The 18,585-nt window shown below is 36.2% G+C and overlaps 1 protein-coding gene and 1 pseudogene across 6 annotated transcripts in view; one reads left to right on the forward strand and one right to left on the reverse strand.

Annotated features, from left to right (window-relative positions):
• EML1 (EMAP like 1) overlaps positions 1-18,585 on the forward strand; it is a 142,152-nt gene that overhangs the window by 115,034 nt on the left and 8,533 nt on the right. For all 5 annotated transcript variants that reach the window (XM_080619803.1, XM_080619804.1, XM_080619807.1 and 2 more), the window contains 13 exons: positions 544-613; positions 2,516-2,626; positions 4,930-5,025; positions 5,556-5,690; positions 7,124-7,223; positions 8,591-8,745; positions 11,727-11,852; positions 12,108-12,239; positions 15,620-15,687; positions 17,215-17,303; positions 17,788-17,885; positions 18,009-18,096; positions 18,288-18,383. In XM_080619803.1, the coding sequence (XP_080475929.1) occupies positions 544-613; positions 2,516-2,626; positions 4,930-5,025; positions 5,556-5,690; positions 7,124-7,223; positions 8,591-8,745; positions 11,727-11,852; positions 12,108-12,239; positions 15,620-15,687; positions 17,215-17,303; positions 17,788-17,885; positions 18,009-18,096; positions 18,288-18,383 (1,364 nt within the window). The remainder of the gene's footprint in view (positions 1-543; positions 614-2,515; positions 2,627-4,929; positions 5,026-5,555; positions 5,691-7,123; positions 7,224-8,590; positions 8,746-11,726; positions 11,853-12,107; positions 12,240-15,619; positions 15,688-17,214; positions 17,304-17,787; positions 17,886-18,008; positions 18,097-18,287; positions 18,384-18,585) is intronic.
• On the reverse strand, positions 10,390-11,557 carry LOC308222256 (translation initiation factor eIF2B subunit alpha pseudogene; annotated as a pseudogene). Its single transcript has 2 exons — positions 11,504-11,557; positions 10,390-10,878 (listed from the first exon to the last, which is right to left on the reverse strand). The product of its transcript is annotated as a translation initiation factor eIF2B subunit alpha pseudogene (transcript).

The raw sequence follows: 18,585 nt of genomic DNA on the forward strand, positions 1-18,585 counted from the left end.
TAGAATCAAAATTCCTAATTTCTATATCCTGTTCTTGTTTACTGAAGGACTTTTTTTACATGAAAATTATTAAGGGAAGTTGGTATCTCCCTATAAAATCATTGAGCGTATCTGGTCAATACAGTCTGAAGAGCAGTGTTTGAGTGGATATGTCTGTTTCGTCTGGAAGATTGTCACTAGACAGCATTGACTGTACTGACCAGATCTCTGGAACCTCTGATTAGAGATGACTGAAATTAGATAACTAGCTCAAGCTGTAAACTCCTGGTAAAATAAACTGCTGTCATTTAAATCTTGGTGAGATGAATCCCAACATGAGTGAGACTAGGGCTTGTTTGATACATGGTTTTGGGTATTAGGGCTGAAATTACTGCCTTGTTTATAAGGAAAGAAGAGTTTTCTGAATAAAAGAGCATGAGAATTATTTTGTGAGTTCTGGGTTTATATTTTAAAAATGTTTACATGTCTGCTATGTGATTTATGTGACTTAAATAGGGCTATTTATTATAAGCTTATATATGTTTGGCCTCTCTCCTTTTTCAGCCTGGCTGTCCATCCTGATAGGATCACTATCGCAACAGGTCAAGTTGCAGGGACTTCCAAGGATGGAAAAGTGAGTGATTCCTTTGCTGACATATAGTTGCTTCTATTTCATAAGAATATGTTATTGAGAAGATACATGCTATATTCTTTTTATGTTGTAGTTAAATTGGTCTTATGTTTTAGGACTGAAAGTAAGGAAAAATTAATTTGAAAGTGCCTATTGCATGCTATCAGTTACCTAGTTCCATTATCAAGATTGGTCAGTGGTTACTGGTTCCATTACTTTCACAGACTGAAGGTAAATTTGGAGATGGTCTTCAAAAGAGACATAAAAGGATGAGGCTACAAAAGAGATTTGAGAGGTCAGATGGATATTAGGAAGAGGAAGGGGAGGAGCAGAGATTAAACTGTACAGTGTACAACTTCATTTCTTACTACAGCTACCAAAACTAAAACATAAATAAAGACGGCTTTGAGTTATTTGCTGAAAAAAAAAAAAAGAAATTCTTGCCATCATCTAGGTAAGAATATTTTTCTGTCAGTTATTACCTGTATTATTGTAAAGCTTTGCTGTAGGCTAGGAATTTATTTGAACAGAGTAAGATGAAAATTGCTCTGAAGAGGTAAGACAAGTGAGAAAGAACTGGGTACAAGCAGAGGCAGGAAACGCATGAGGAAAGCAGAGTATGCAGCTGATGTCACAGCCAAGCTATTGTGATTTTTTTGGTAGATGTCAAGGAAGAATTTTAGGATGAAAAACTACTTTAAACGAGGAAAACAAAATCCCAGTTATGCAATATAAGGTTTATGCAAAGATAACTTAGTCGACTAACATAAACTATTTAATTTTATTGTGTGTTGGAGAAGTTGCTGGTATGTATTTTTTTAACTTCAGAAATATAATTACCATTTTATGTGTGAAATAAAATCTACAGGTTTGATGTTTACACTTGAGGGGAATGTGGTATATAGGAAAGCTTATATAAAAGCCATTTATGTAACTAAGGTATTGGAGTGGCCTTGAATTCTTGTTTTCATGTATTTATGTTAAGAACAATTTCATTACTTATGAGCAAGAAAGATTGATGACTGTTGTGTTTTGTTTTGTTTTTTCCTGATATTGTAATAAACCAAATTCATTTTATTTAAAAGGGTAGGGAAAAAAGCGGAAATAAAAGATGGCCCTTGTTGTTTTTCTTGCAGAGGTTGATGGCACTGTGTTAAACTGCTATTTTTAAAAGAGAACTTTATCAGCAAGTCCTTCCTGGGGTTCCCTCTAGTGGACTTGAAGAGCATTTCTGTCTCCATGAGGTTGAGCCGGTGTGGGGCTCTGTGCTGTACAAGGTCAAAGATAGAGGGGACGAAGGGGGAACTATGTAGCTTTCACAGGGAGCTGGATCTTGGGCCGTTGTGTATAACTTGAATTTTATATACAAACAGCAGTCTAGTTCTGATTACAGTTGTAAAGAAGAGTCTGAAGATACAGTTCTTTCTCACAACCATTTGTATGACATGGAAATTAATTACATTTTAGAAATTCTTAAGCTTCTTTTTGCATTTCCTCTTTGATGTTGACCAGAGTTATCTTTGTTGCTACAATTTAAACTGATGATCCTGGATCTGCAAGTCAGTCTTATGATGCAAGTTCATCAACAATTTTCACTTAATGAAGAATGTCTCAGTTCCTATTAACTTTAGTGAACTAACTGGTATCACTGAGAGCTGACATGTTGTATGCTCTGGATAGTCAGTCCAAGATACTGGTCCTAGGCACAGTAATCAGCGAATCAGTTATAGTGTGTCTGTGCTGACATGGATTAATCTAGAGGACTTATGATCAATTTTGTATCTTAAATTGTGATAAAATGTTTTTGGTTTTTTTTTTTTTTTTTATGAATTACTATTTTCAAAAATCCTGATAGGGTTTTTTTGCCACCATTGTTTCAGCTGTTTTTTTCTGTCTGTTTTATAGCAATTGCCTCCACACGTGCGTGTCTGGGATTCCGTAACTCTGAATACACTGCATGTCATTGGAATGGGGTTTTTTGACCGAGCTGTCACTTGCATTGCTTTTTCTAAATCTGTAAGTAAAGTGAATGAATAGTCATATTAAGAATCGTTGCTGAAAAGGTCCTTGAAGTCTTTCAAATTTAGCTTCCTTGATCAAAACAAACTCCAAGATGTCTTTTCTCTTAGTTTCCACTTTAGAGAAAGAAAGCTTGCAACTCAGTTGTTTCCAACAGTTTATGATGCTATTAAAGTTAGCAGTATCTCAGCAGTCTCAAAGGTATGCGTTGTGCTTTTCGTAATATGCAATTGATTTCTTCAGGGACACGGAGTTGCAAAAAGATTTGTGTTCTTGAAATTTCAGTATCCTTACTGCATACTCTATCTGCATCCTTTAACCCCCTCAATATGCCTAATGACTAATGAAAGACCTTTAGAATGGCCTGTACCACTGATTTTGGATTTAGAAAATGGGAGCTCCCATCAGAGAAGCAAAATCTTTTGCTTGAAAGCAATAAAGGCATATGGATAAAGGATTGTAAAGAATTAGATTCCTGGTTTTAGCCTTTTGGCACCATCCTTTGAACTCTGCTCTATCAGGGAGGTAAGAAAAGATGACAGGCAGAAATTCAAGTCCCATATGAAAAGATGAGCCTGTAACCTGACATGTGCAAGTCTAGAAGCCCTCCATGTAGAACGGAATCCATAAGCAGTGTATGCGATGATGTCCAATTGTCTTAACAGCATTTTTAGAAAGGAGAGGGCTAAATGGTGTATTCCCTAAGCGAAGTGTACTTCAGTAAGAGTTTCCACAATTACTTGAAATCTATTGATGACAATATTATATAGAAAGTAGAAAAGATATGAGTTAATTGGGGAGTTGGTGAAGAATACAAAGGTTAAAGCCAACACAGTTCAAGATGACCTTTGAAGTATAAATAAAAAGTAGTAACAAGGAAATACTCTGTAAATATCTCCCTGGAAGAAGAAATAGGTACTTAATGGAGGATTCCTCCTGGTAGATGCTGGAAGAAAGTGTTTTAATATATTTCTTTATGCTGTGATTTTGCAGTTAGAGCTCGGCCAGTCTTGAGCATCACTTCCCATCCTGTAGCGGTACTGCTTATCTCATTTTAGACTGCCCTCTCTTCAGGCTACTCAGTCCTGTCTCTGTCCCATCTCTTGAGTTGCCTTGGCACAGTTATTTTTGTAACTGTGTCTGAAATGTGTATTAGGGGCCTGATTCATCAGGAAAACAACCAAGCAACCTCATATAGAAACAAAATTAAGCAGAGTTTGCTTGGGTCTTTTTTTCTGTTCCCCAAACAGGCTCACTCTATGATAGCCCAGACTTTTGTGGTGCCTTAGCTCAAGAGGCAGCAGCAAGCAGCTGTGCTGTACGTAGCAGAGGAAGGACTGTTTGCTGCCAAAGGACTGCTTGTGTAACCACAGCCTCAGTCTGTTCTAGCAAGCTCATCTGCAGTCAAACCTGATGCAGCTGATGCCAGGAGGCTACAGAAATCATATTTAAGTGGGTTGGAAAGCAATTAGGCATTACTTGATGGTTTATTCCACTGTAAACATGTGGCTAGGAGTAAACACCAAAAGAAATTGGGAAAAATGGTCCAAAAAGTACCTTCCAGATACCTACTGTTTGGAAGAAAGATCTGATGTTTGTACAGCAGTTACCATCACTGGTGAGACTGATGACAATCATTTTCCCTCAGTTCAAGTAGAAATCACAGTCGGGGTTCTTCATCTGGATTTTGGATTCACAGATATGAAAAATGGGTACTAACCGGAAAATGTCTAGGAAATATGGTGCATGAAGAAAGATTAAAGCAATTAGGGGATTAAGATAAGAAAAGACTGATAATAGACAAAACTATAAAAAAAGATATCTATCAGGAATAAGTTGTTTTCTGATTTTTTTACTATGACCGATTATTCCTATATGAAGAGTAATGTTTTTTCCTGAGTCCATTCCAGATCTCAGAAGAAGTAATTACAATTACAAAGAAAGAAGCTCAATATAATTATCAGAAAAAGCTTTCTTAATAGAATAGAAAATGTGTCATTTGCCTTTGTAATTTCTATCACTGGATGTCTCAAAAGAGATAACCTACATCATTCCTGACAAAGACTGCAGTTTGCACGAGTTCCTCTTCTAGATCTCCTTTTAGCCCTATTTTTCAATGACCTTAGAAATTATTATATTTCATGGAGATCTGTGGGATAACTTACAAGTATAATAATTAAAGTGTAAAGAGGTATAAATATTTTCATCTACACCGACGTATTTAATTATTTTGAATGTGTATTTCTATGTTTTTCATGTTGGTTGGGCTATGCATTAATATTTTCCATGTTCTTCCTCAGAATGGAGGAAGTAGCCTATGCTCTGTGGATGACTCAAATGACCATGTGCTTTCTGTGTGGGACTGGCAGAAAGAAGAAAAGCTGGCAGATGTCAAGGTGTTGCAATAAGATATTTAATTCTACTTGCTTGTATGTAGATCTGGATTTCTTGTCTAAAATGTCTTTCTATCTTTAACTTCCTGTGCCTTTTTAAAACTTTCATCTTACAAAAGGCAAAGAACATGAAGGAAGGGAATATTTTCTCTCTGTTGAGATTATCCCAATAGTTTGGGGTTTTGTTTTGAATTTTGCTATTGTTGTCATTTTAGAATTGATTAGAAAAGTCAAAGCAGCAATGATAAAAGCATGCACATAAATGAAATGTCTTAAATTAATCTTTAAATGTGTTAAACTCAACTTTTCATTACCTGACATGGTTTTGAAGGATAACTTGTGATTCTAACTTACAAAATCCTAAAATCCTCTGACTTCAAAATATTCTACCAAATTCTGCTGTGTTAATGAATAGTTCAGAATTTGTATGGTACTGAGAGTTATCAGTTTCTGTAACTAGAGAACCATTTTATAGTGTTTGTTTTTCTTTGAGTTTTAAATTTTGATACAATGTTTTTCTTTTTCCTTCCAAGTGCTCTAATGAGGCTGTATTTGCTGCAGATTTTCACCCTACTGATACAAATATAATAGTTACTTGTGGAAAGTCACACCTTTATTTTTGGACACTAGAAGGGAATTCCCTTATTAAAAAGCAAGGGTTATTTGAGGTAAAGTATTTCCTTAATTTTATGTTAATAGTAAGTGCTAATAACAACTGATCATTATTAAACCTGAAATTTTGCAGAAGCTCAGGTTGTATTCATGGCATGGCACAAAGAATGTTTCCATGGGTAAAACTTCCACAATAAAGTTTTGAAATATAATTAACATTTTGTTCCCTGCATTCTTTTTCCTATACTGTTTATGCCAGGTTGCCCCCGTCCATCCTGTCCTGTCCTGTTCTCCCCTACATAAAATAAAATTACCTCAGGTTTTCTTTTTTTTTTTTTAATTTTGTCAGAAGAAACACTTGCAAAACCACATAAATTATGTGAATATGAATATTCTGTATGAATATTCTTACCTTTTCCTCTCTTCTGCTCAGATATATACATGTATGTAATTCAAATGCAGGTTGAGCTGCCCATCATTTGGTAAATGTAACTAATTTCAAGGTCTTGATTTGGTTTTGTTCTTTATATATATAATCTCTACGGCAGTTGCATGCACAAGTGAGGATATGTGCAGTAACTACAGATAATTCCGATAGGGCTTAGTTAATTGCTTGTGGAGTCGTGGCTCGCAAGAATAGTCTAAGCAACTGTTTTGCATTGTCAATTAACATACTCTGTGAAATCAGGAGGAAATGCTGAGATAACATATTTAAATTTTGTTACATTTTATTTTAATTTTCATTCATTTTTAACTCCTAAGCTACTTGGACAGATTTCTGCTTCTGTTACGGCTATTATTCTCAATGGTTGTTGCCAATAGAAAAGTGTGGTGGCCCTAGTTGAGAACAGTCCTTAGTTTGAGGGAAAGAGAAGCTATACACACTGGTAGCCAACAAACATTGTAAGTAATGTCCTTAGAAGCTACTATCTAGTGAATTTTCTTTCTCACGCTACATTGCACTGTTTTGTTGCCATCAGTACCTTAAATGCAGGGTGTTGAAGCAACTTTTCCTTTACTGAGCTTTAAGATTCTTTCAGAAGATGATTTCTTAATTCTTATCTACAGCCAAACTCTCTAATAATATTCTTCTCCTAGAAACTTTGGAGTTAAAAATTACAGTAGTAAAGCTTGTTTGCATCTTTGGCCATTTCTAAATACTTAAAGCCTTTAGGGTTATGCGCCATTTGGGGGATTTGGTTCATCTCAGAGCATTCTTGATCTGATGTTAAAAGTTGGGAAGGCCTTATCACTTGCTCTATCTGGAACTTGTAATTAAGGGGTGCAGGATTGGGCCATCAACCTCAGCTGATGCATCTTTTGCCCTTGCAAGGACAAGTGTTTAGACTGTAGAAATGTATTTAACTCCTGTGTAGATATTTAAGTAATAATAGAGCTGTATAAGACTAAACTGAATTACTCAAGTGCATACTGTTAAAATAAATGGGTCATGTGTTGCTGTGAGTGTATATTTTTCATAACCATGCAGAAACAAGAGAAGCCAAAGTTTGTCCTCTGTGTGACCTTTTCTGAAAATGGTGATACTATTACAGGAGACTCAAGCGGAAACATTTTGGTTTGGGGGAAAGGTAAGGCAAGATTTAAGCTATTAGTGAAATTGTAATACAGTGCTGTGAATTTTTACATGAGTGCAGCCTCATTTTCAGAAGAATAAATTTTACTTATCTAGAGTTCTTTCCCAAGACCAATCCAGCAAATTACGTCTGGATTCTCCTCTGTAAGCACCTAAAGAACTGACAAAACACCTACCTGACTGCTAGAGCACAAAGTCCTATAAGAATGTACTCCCTATGGTCAAATGTTTAATCACAGAGCCATGCTAGCATGTATACCTTTTACTGATGTAAGAAATGCAGGAAGAGTTCTTTTCCTTAAGCAGTGTGATAGCAAGAATCACTGTTAATATAACTGATAATCTCCAGTCTCCTATACTATCACTCTAGAATTTGCAAAAATTATGCCCATTGACATACACTTTAAAAAAGACAACAAATAGCTGTATTTGTTTTCCTAGAAAGTCAAGCTAAAATATATGCAGATCTAATTGAATTCCTCAACTTTATTTCAAAAGAACAGATGGATAGGGTGAACTTCCTAAAAAGCATTTTCTAGTAAGACAGCTTTTTTTAGGCAGCAGAAGGCAATGCCTGCTGGAAGGCAAACAGCAGCAACATCCTAAACGTGGATAGAAAGAAGTTGGATTTATAAAGGAAAAATTAGTTGTTTCTTCCTAACTTGCATCAGCCCTTTGCTTTTGCTAAACATAGTTAGCCAAGCTTTGATGCAAGGTGCATATTTCAGTAATAGAATCATTAGTAATCATTTCTCTATACTTTGTTAGAGATGTTTAATCTAATGTAGTTGGTTTTGAAAGTGTTTTGAGTCTAAGAGCATACTTGAACAAGCGATGTTCATCAATAAAGAAATCCAGGCTCTTTCAGAGAGTGATTCAGCACTTTCTTCCAGGTATACAAACACCTCAAGCTTAGTTGGGTTGTGGTGCAAGCTTGGCATCGGAAGACTGTGGAATATCGTTGGAAGATAACAAGTGACTGGGTTATGGTTTCCTTGTTGATGAGATGCGTAGTGCTACTGCAGTAGCACATGTCAAATGGTTTAGCTTAAATGCCCACAAAAAGGTTTAAATTAACCTGTTTTACTTTATGTTTGAAATTCACTGAGTATGTATGCTTTTAATTTTTGAGACTAGGGGAATGTGCTCTTAAGATGTACTACTTTAGTCTCTTCTGCAGGTCTGCATATTTTGGTGCAACACTCTGTGCCCACCACTATTATTTTTTAAATACAATCCTTGTCAGGTAGTAAAGAAACAAGGTGGGGTGAGGAGGAAGTTAAAAATGAGCTGAGTATTTCAGTAATTTTAGTATATTAAGCTGAGTATTTCAGTAGCAATGTCTTTTCTCCTTCTATCCAGGTACCAACAGAATAAGCCACGCAGTTCAAGGGGCACATGAGGGTGGAATATTTGCACTGTGTATGCTGCGAGATGGCACATTAGTATCAGGAGGTGGAAAAGACCGAAAGTTGATATCTTGGAATGGAAATTACCAAAAACTTCATAAAACTGAGGTAATATCATCTAAATTGAAGTTATTCTGCTACTCAAAGTGAAATTTTAGCTGTCTTCTGAAGACAGTTTTTTAAATAATTTTTTTTTTCTTATGGATATGTATTCTGTGGGAAAGCAAATCAATGGTAAAGTGCAATATCATTTGAGTCATCAGGTGATTCCTGTGATAGCTATTCATTAACATAGTGTTTCCTTTTTAAGATCTACAGTAATTGGAAAACAAATCTTGTATTCATACTTTTTGTATTCTTTCTTTCTTTCTTTGCAATTAATAAGGTGAGGTAATTTTTTACTTCAGGGTATTACAATAGCAATTGAATTGTACTTTCATAGAATCATAGAATAGTTAGGTTTGGAAAAGCCCATAAGTTCATCTAGTTCCAAACCCCCTGCCATGGGCAGGGACACCTCACACTAAACCATGCCACCCAAGGCTCTGTCCAACCTGGCCTTGAACACCGCCAGGGATGGAGCATTCACAGTTTCTTTTGTCAACCCATTCCAGTGCCTCACCACCCTTACAACCTCCTTATATCCAATATAAACTTCTCCTGTTTAAGTTTTAACCCGTTAGCCCTTTTCCTGTCACTACAGTCTCTAACGAATAGTCCCTTCCCAGCATCCCTATAGCCTCCCTTCAGATACTGGAAGGCTGCTATGAGGTCTCCACGCAGCCTTCTCTTCTCCAGGCTGAATAGCCCCAACTTTCTCAGCCTATCTTCATACGGGAGGTGCTCCAGTCCCCTGATCATCCTCGTGGCCCTCCTCTGGACTTGTTCCAACAGTTCCATGTCCTTTTTATGTTGAGGACACCAGAACTGCACACAATACTCCAAGTGAGGCCTCACGAGAGCAGAGTAGAGGGGCAGGATCACCTTCTTCGACCTGCTGGTCACACTCCTTTTGATGCAGCCCAGGATACAGTTGGCTTTCTGGGCTGCGAGCACACACTGCCAGCTGATGTTCATTTTCTCATCGACCAACACCCCCAAGTCCTTCTCTGCAGGGCTGCTCTGAATCTCTTCTCTGCCCAACCTGTAGCTGTGCCTGGGATTGCTCCAACCCAGGTGTAGGACCTTGCACTTGGCATGGTTGAACTTCGTAAGGTTGGCATCAGCCCACCTCACAAGCATGTCGAGGTCCGTCTGGATGGCATTCCTTCCCTCCAGCGTATCAACCGAACCACACAGCTTGGTGTCATCGGCAAATTTGCTGAGGGTGCACTCAATCCCACTGTCCATGTCACCGACAAAGATGTTGAACAAGACCGGTCCCAACACCAATCCCTGAGGGACACCACTCGTTACTGGTCTCCAGCCGGACGTTGAGCCATTGACCACAACTCTTCGCGTGCGGCCATCCAGCCAGTTCTTTATCCACCGAGTAGTCCATCTATCAAACTGATGTCTCTCCGATTTAGAGACAAGGATGTCATGTAGGACAGTGTAAAAAAAAAACCAAAAAATTTAGATCTTTAGAAGCTGTAGTAACTATTTTTTTAGCAGTGGTCCATCCATATGTAACATCCTCAAGAAGGCTAATAATTATGTTAATCCTTATAATGTCCTCTCCTTACCATGTCCGTATAAGTTGTGTCATCTTCTGAGGTCTTACGACTGTGACAGTCACTGAAGATGATGCTGTTACAGATAGAGTTTAATCAGTTCATCACTGGCAGCTGAGGGAGTTAATACACTGAGGTCTGTAAACGGTAATGTAATGAGTGATGGTGATGTGTAGTCAGTCCAAGGATGCTCCTCTGTTAGATTCTGATTTGTTTTCAGAGTGCTTGCTTTGTACTTAAACTTATCTGTGACATCCTGAGGGAAAAGCCTCACAAACTTGAAACTTTCAGCTTCCACGTAAAGCAGCTTATTCTGTGCTTTTGCACCCACAGCAATTTGATTAGTGCCAATCTTGTTGATAATGCCACCACTTTAAACTACTCCTTCAGCACCAACTAACATCAGGTTCACTTTCTCCAAAATGTAGCCAACTGCAGCATCCAGAATCACAGTCACGGGAATGTTCAGCTTCCTCAGGGCTTTTGCCATTTTTTGCCCTGCTTCATCTGGCTGCGATTCAGTGACATAAACACTGAATCGCTTCTTTGCCTCAACAGCTGCTTTCCTCTTTTCCAAAATGATATGAGGATTTTTTTGAGGTTTTAGTACTTACATGTTTTCAGTAATTTCTTGGTTAATATTGGGATTTATTTTAAAAAGAAATTCCAAAAATTAATTCAGTTGTTATGTAAAAACTTAAAAGACTAAAGCAGAATTTGTTTGGGCAGAACTGCATAGCTGTTTACATACTGAACATAACAGAAAAATCAGCATAAAACTCTGAGGAAGGGCTTCAGCTCTACTATATGTTATTAAATGTTGCAAATATATGTGCAACTGGAATTACATGTCTGTTTTGGTAATTTAGTTTTTCACACAGCACAAGGTATATGCTGCTTGTGCTGTTTCTAAAAATGGCATCCTTCTTTTTCTTTTATTTGTTCATACAGGGTATTCTTTGTTATTTTAAGTTCAAGGGAGGATGTAGAATTTTATATTGGAGATTGGCACTGACTCTTTCAGAACATAGGCTGCAATTAAAGAAACATTAATTGCAGAAAAGTACTAGTGATACAAAGCCTAACACTAGCTCTGAATAGAAATGTAGAAATGTCACAGCTGCAATTAAAATATGATTGAGTCAACACAGCATGAAGGAACTTCTTCTGTTTGTTGAAATACTTGGTCTAACTGTACAGTGTTCTGTAGATAAGGATGTCTTTTCTTGTAGTGTTATAAAGATCATTATTGAGCTGATGCAAGTTGTTACAAACTTTTGAATATCAGGCATATATATTCATTAATTTCTTCTTTATGCAGCATTTATTAAAATGCATTGGCTAGGCCATGTATCTTTAAAAATAGGAACACTTGACAAATTGTCTGATTTATCTGTTTGTCTGTTATGACCACAGATTCCAGAGCAGTTTGGTCCAGTAAGAACTGTAGCAGAGGGAAAAGGGGACGTTGTATTAATAGGAACCACCAGAAACTTCGTCCTGCAGGGCACACTATCCGGAGATTTTTTCCCCATTACCCAGGTAAGCTGTTGCCTTACAAGAACCTTTCAAAGTATGTAATAGCAGTAAATTGCTCAAAGTTAAGTTTCATATACATGCATCTATTTGATTCATTATTGCAGTAGTTCTGGCAATAATATTATAAATATGCATCTATCTAAGCCAACATATTTTTCTAATGCTTTAATATATAGTTTAGTAATTTTTATCCTGTTTAAACATGTTTAGTTATGATGGTGCTGTCCTTCTTGTCAAGAACTATTTCTGCTTGTGTAGGGTCACACTGATGAGCTTTGGGGACTTGCAGTCCATTCCTCTAAACCTCAGTTCTTCACTTGTGGACATGACAAACACATTACACTCTGGGATGCAACCACTCATCATCCTATCTGGAACAAGATTATAGAGGTACAAATTTATTAAACACAACTCTGCTCTTACAGAACTTCTCAAGTAATTTAGGTTTTCAAAAGATAATTGATTAAAAATATCTTCAAGTATTGAGCGGAAAAAAAAAGAGAGTAATAAAATTTGTCTTTCTGAAAATGGACATAAACCTCTTAAAACCAAGAATTATAACTCTAGGTTATATGGATCCATGTCCTATATTATATAGAAGTGTGATTTTGGGGCCTTAAAACTCACGTCGTTAAGACTTTCTAAATATAATACATCTGCAAGAAGCGTATGCTGCTGCATCAGGTTCAAGCAGTCTTAACAGAAGAGCATTTGCCAAACAGTCTTTCATAGTATCCCACTCCAGAGATACGGACTTGGTAAATCATCCTTGCTTGGTGAATGTGGAAAACTGAATTTATTCTGTCTAACCAATGTTCTAAGGTGCATATTTTTGTTGAGTTCTAAATTAATTGGAGAGACCAGATCAACAGTTCTGGTGCCCCACAGATGGAGCCGTGTTTCCATAGTTCAGTGCCTTGGTTATAAAGACAGATTGGCCTGTAGCATAAGAACTTAATAAAAAGGAAAATAAAAGTGGTTCTTTCATTCTTCAAAAAAAAAAAAAAAAAAAAAAAGGAAACCAATAATAGTAAGGGTTTGGCCTGAGAATCAGGCAGATAACTGCATTTTCCTACCTTCTAATAATTCCTACCTTCTAATAATGTGATTTGGACTCTCTCCCCTTCATTTTTTAAGAATACTGTAGTTGGGACTCAAGGGAATGGTCAAACCTTGAGATGCACCAAAATCTTAATGTGCTTGCAAATCTCTTGAACTGCTACCAGGATGTCAAATGCAAGATCAAATAGATAGGAGCACACTTAGGTTATGAACTTCAATAATAAAACATATTTTTAGAAATCAGTGAGCAGTTACAAACCAAATTTTCCTGGACCTGTCTTGATAAACTGTCTAAGAAAAGATAACCCCGTGCCTTTTTTGTTCTGCAATACAACAATAACAGTGCACTGTATTGTACAGTAAGGAATATGAACACACTAGATTGCAGATATCCTTCCCATGAAATTCAGAGTGGCTCAAACAAAGATACAACTGGAAACTTTTTGGAAACTTTTACATAGACCTTTCTGGTCTTCAGCATAGGGTCTTATTGTGGAGACTTGATTTGATTATTTAGAAATCGTGCATGACTGGTTTTGTGCAAGCCTTGTTTATAAATATCCTGAAGTGGAGAGTAAAACCATTGGTACCACCTTTCACGATTTCCTAATAAGTTTCTTTTTTGTGAAAAAAAAAAAAAAAAAAAAAAAAAAAAAAAAAAAAAAAACACAAACCCAAACCCATTGTTTGACTCAATTTCAAGTACTACTGTGATCCTTTGCTCAGTTTAAATGTGTTTTTGTATACTTGTATACATGCGCAAAACCACTGAGAGAACAAGAAGCTAGTACTTCTGCTATATTTCTCATTACAGAATGATATACTGAGGAGGGCCTATAGTCATGAAGAGAAGTGCAAAATTTGGCACTTGTTTGCAGTTTAAAGAAAAGAGCATTTAGAAGTTTGGTTCAGTAGTGAAACATCATTAGTGGAGAGAAGTACAATATGGGGAACAGGAACAGAATAATCACATAAGCTGTTGTCTTAGAAATAAAGATACTTAAGTAATCATCAACTCAAAAGGGTATAATTTCCGTTGTATTATCCTTTGTGTCCTCTGAAAAACAGAGCTGGAATTTAGCTCATTATGACTTACAGTGGGCTTCAATTAATACTTAGCTATGGTTTTCCAAATATAAGGCATTCTCTAAGAAACTGTTGTTATTGAAACATTTAAGAAACTGCTTTATTTACCTGGATTCTTTTGAAAAGGTTGATGGCAACAGCAGTAGGGCTGTTAAGCTAGACTTAGATTTCTTTTCCCCTCCAAGTACACACTGCTTCATTAAGGCAAGATTTCTATTATCAGTCTTGACAATAATCTCCTTATTAACCACTTGAAATGTCTGAGACTGTTTCATAAATCAGTGATTCATTATCTAGAGTAAATAAATAATTTCATGTTAACCTATTTTTGTCATAGAGATCTATGTAAAATCTTTTTAATGTGGTTATGAGTGCAAGTTACTGCTCAAATCACATGCACTGTTTGAATCTCCAGTTTATTCAGGAGAATATTTTAGCATTCACTATGAAATTATATTTTTAAAAAATTAGCAAATTTTCCTTTCTGGAATACTGAAGTGGGTCAGAACATGCATATAGAAATCCTGCATCTCAGCAACTCTCTGAAATTTCATGAGTGTTAGTAACATCTCTGAAATTAGTCGCTTGTTTAAAAGTAATGAGCATATGAGCATACATAGCCTTTAGGGCTAATAATTACAAATTGGTAGAGATGTGTAAAACAAATTTACTAAAATGGCTACAATGTGATACTGGTTTAGAATATAGAAAATCCAGGAGGTAAGCATTTCTGTGAGATACATTGCTGGATTTTTTAATTTTTTTTTTTCCTGCCAAAAATAACTTTAAAATGCATCAGAAAGGTGGGGGGAGAAGCTATTTATTTTGGGCTTTCTGCAATAACATGAAGGGTTCTGGAGCTCATTCTTTGTAACTGACCAAGTATTAGAAAGAAAATGCTTACCTGTTTTTTAGACATATGTTTAAATTGTAAGAAAAATACTGCAATTCTTCCTCCATAATAATACTGCAATTCTGTCTCCATAATAATACAGTATACACAGTAAAATGCTTTAAAATGTCCCATAATAATACACTATGCAAAGTAAAATGTTTTAAAATAGCATATCAAAGTAAGAAACCCAGTTTATGTCCTTAATCTCCCACTAAGCTGCAACTGGCAGACGCTGAAAAAGGTGTCGGTATGCATAGAAGCTAGACTTCACTGCTCCATGCAAAGTGGTACATACCTTTGTTGAATACTTGCTTGTCGTTTAGACAGTAGGTAAACTGCAGCTTTGGTACTTAATTCTTAGTTCAGCTCTAATTTAAGAAGTTATTTTTATCTCTTACTTGTTTGTGATTTGTTGAGAAGCTGCCTTTGCCAATGTTATTGTTATGAAATCGCTTGCCAAGTTATTTTTAGATAGTGAAGAAAAAAAACAATGGCCTTGTATGGAGGGGGATGGGAATCTATTAGGTAATATTTCAATCAGTTAAAAATGCTTTTTTGTCTCAAGATTGTATTTAAGAGGGGAAAAAAAACCCAACCCCAAAACAAAACACTAAACCCCAAATAAAACATGACAGACTTACTCTGCTCCTGAGACAGATAATTGAACTGTGTTTCTGTTATAACTTGGACTGGTAAAAAAAGTGTTCTTCCTTCTGAAACATTTTAGGATCCAGCACAGTCTTCAGGTTTTCACCCCTCAGCATCTGTTGTTGCAGTAGGGACGCTGACTGGAAGGTAAGATGCGCAAAGCTACACCTGAGGCACCAACAAACACTGCATGATATTTCCAGATCACATACAAGTTCATGATCTTGTTTTGCAGATGTATGCATGACATATATTCATTCCCTATTGATTTCTGTTGAACTTCAAAGTGAAATTTATGTTGCCTTAGTGCCTAGAAACCCTAGCCTTAGACCATACTTGTGTTTGCTGAGAGATGGTTTCTGCCCTGGGAGAGCAGCAATCTAAGATTAGTGGGAGAAGGTGGATTTGAGCAGGGCAAGATGTCTAGCTTATCAGTGAGGCCATACATATGAGGTGCTGTCACCATAAGTGAACTACATGTTAAATCTTTGTGTCCATCATGACAAAGGAGAGACTAAAGAAGGAGTTTGAGATAAGGGGTTAACTTTCAGATACAGTTAGAGATCTCCTCTGAGGCATGTAGGGCAGTGTAGAGGAAATCGCATATAAAAGAAGTTGCTCATTGGAAAATGTAGTGAGTGATTTATTATCTCTAATGCAGTGACGACAAGAGGCTGTAACAAAAATTTGACAAATGTTCCACTGTGCTAGACGCAGTGTAAAAATGCATATTAAGAGACTTGTTGTGTCTGAAGAGAGTAAGGCATAAACAAGACAGACAAAACTGAGATGAAAGATGGTATCTTCATTTTACAGGGCAGATTGAGCCCTTAGTCCTGTAGTGGGTCAGTGATGGCCCTGGGTATAACCTTGGAGGTCTGTCATAGGAGGGAGTGCCTTTGCCATAACTTCATCCTTCCCTTTAATGTCACTTGAGGGCAGACTTTGCTGTTAGTATAGAAAACAGTTCCACTTAACTGAGAACATACAGGATGCTTAGAGGTTATGAGCCAAGATTGTTTCAGGCTGTATATCAATCCTAAATAAAGGATTTACTTTAGTTACTAGGCAAAGTAAATCAAAAGGAGAAGCTTTAAAAGGAATCTTTACTTTGTCTTTAGTAATTTGATGCAAGTATTGAATGCAGATTTCATCTTTATCCTATCTATACATTTTCACAAATTAAATTTTAGTTCTTTAAAAGTAATTAAATTAATTAAAAAGTTAATAAATCAATTAACTTAAAAATAAATTTTTAAAAAAAGCTAGTCCTTCAACAAAAGAGAATGGTCCTGATTCTTGCTTGTGTTTTCCTTTGCCCTAGGATTTAATGTAGGCATCAATTTAAACATCAGCAGAGCATAGAGGAAGGGCATTAAAGGAGATCATTATATGTAATGCTTACTTTATTCTAATGCATGACATAGTAAAACAGACTAAAATCTGAAGATTTATGTCAAGGTCAATGTCTGATTGTTTTTCTGATTAAAAAACATGGGAAAGAAACTATCTTTGTCTTAAAGTAAAAACAAACCAACTAAAGTAGCAGTTGCTGTTTTTCTTTTTTTGGTGTAACACTTATGCTATTTTGACAGAAGAAAAGTTGGTCAAGATTACATTAGATTTAAATGCCTTATGGAATGATTTATTGGCCTCTTTCTGTCTTTACAACAGGTGGTTTGTGTTCGACACAGAAACAAAAGACTTGGTCACTGTACACACAGATGGAAATGAACAGCTGTCTGTAATGCGTTACTCACCAGGTTTGAGAGCATTTATTTACTGGATATAAAAAAAAAAAAAAAAAGTTGAATTTTTTTTGTTAAATTTGGGTTTGGTTTGTTTTAAAATAATTCCCCACTTGTCATACTGAAGTTGAAAATAAATACGCCATGAAACGCTGGCAACACTGAATGGGTGGTGTCTTAAGCTTTAGTTTTCTTTTCATTCCCTCAATCCCACACATGTTCAGTATGGTTTCACTGGAAAGAAAAACCCGAATATAACTTAACTGTACAGGTTATTGCAATCAGGTTAGTCCTAAATGGACTGTGGCTGCTTCCAGAAGAGTCATGTGGTTTCAAGAGTAATGTTTGCTGCATAAACTTGCTGTTTTGTAAACTTGAAACATGCATCAATATTCATCTGAAAAACAAAAAATAGAGCAATTCCTCTTGCCCGTGACACACTAACTTCTCCTAAGTTCTTTCTTACAGAAATAATTGCAGTTCACTTTTGTGTTTATAGATGGAAACTTCTTGGCGATAGGTTCCCATGACAACTGTATTTATATATATGGCGTAAGTGAAAATGGAAGAAAGTACACAAGAATTGGCAAGTGTTCGGTAATTAACCTTTTTCTCCTAGTTCAATATTAGTAACTTAAGCATGTTTTGTAGCACTGTATCAATACTGTCACATTTAGAGATAGTGTTAGTACAGTTAATACAGTATTTTTCTCTTTGTAGGGTCATTCCAGCTTCATTACTCATCTGGATTGGTCTGTTAATTCACAATATCTTGTGTCTAATTCAGGAGACTATGAAATCTTATACTGTGAGTAAGAATTATATTTAGTCCTTTTGTGCAAAGTTTGGGCAGTCTAATGCAGATTTAAAATTTAAAGGAGACCATATAACTGCCAAGATAGACCATAGGTTTTAATTCATCTGGTGCAATCAAAAATCTATACAATTTGAGAATTCAAAATGTTATCATCCGGTTGTTGGGCTTTTTTTCTTTTGTAGGGATCCCCTCTGCTTGTAAACAAGTCGTGAGTGTTGAAACAACTAGAGATATAGAATGGGCCACTTATACCTGCACTTTAGGATTCCATGTTTTTGGTAAGTATATTGCAAGCTCTTACCATTCTTATTATTAACAAACCCTTGGATTGCCAACTCTTCCTTATGAAATATAACTATTCATATTTCAGGAAAAAATACAGAACTTCTGTTATGCCATTTTTATTACAATCTGTCCTCTTATTTCAACCCAGAAAAACTCTGATTTAATATTGTTGCTAGCTTCAAATACAAATATTAA

This window comes from Psittacula echo, assembly GCF_963264785.1.
Source record: "Psittacula echo genome assembly, chromosome: 5".
Lineage (NCBI taxonomy): Eukaryota > Metazoa > Chordata > Aves > Psittaciformes > Psittacidae > Psittacula > Psittacula echo.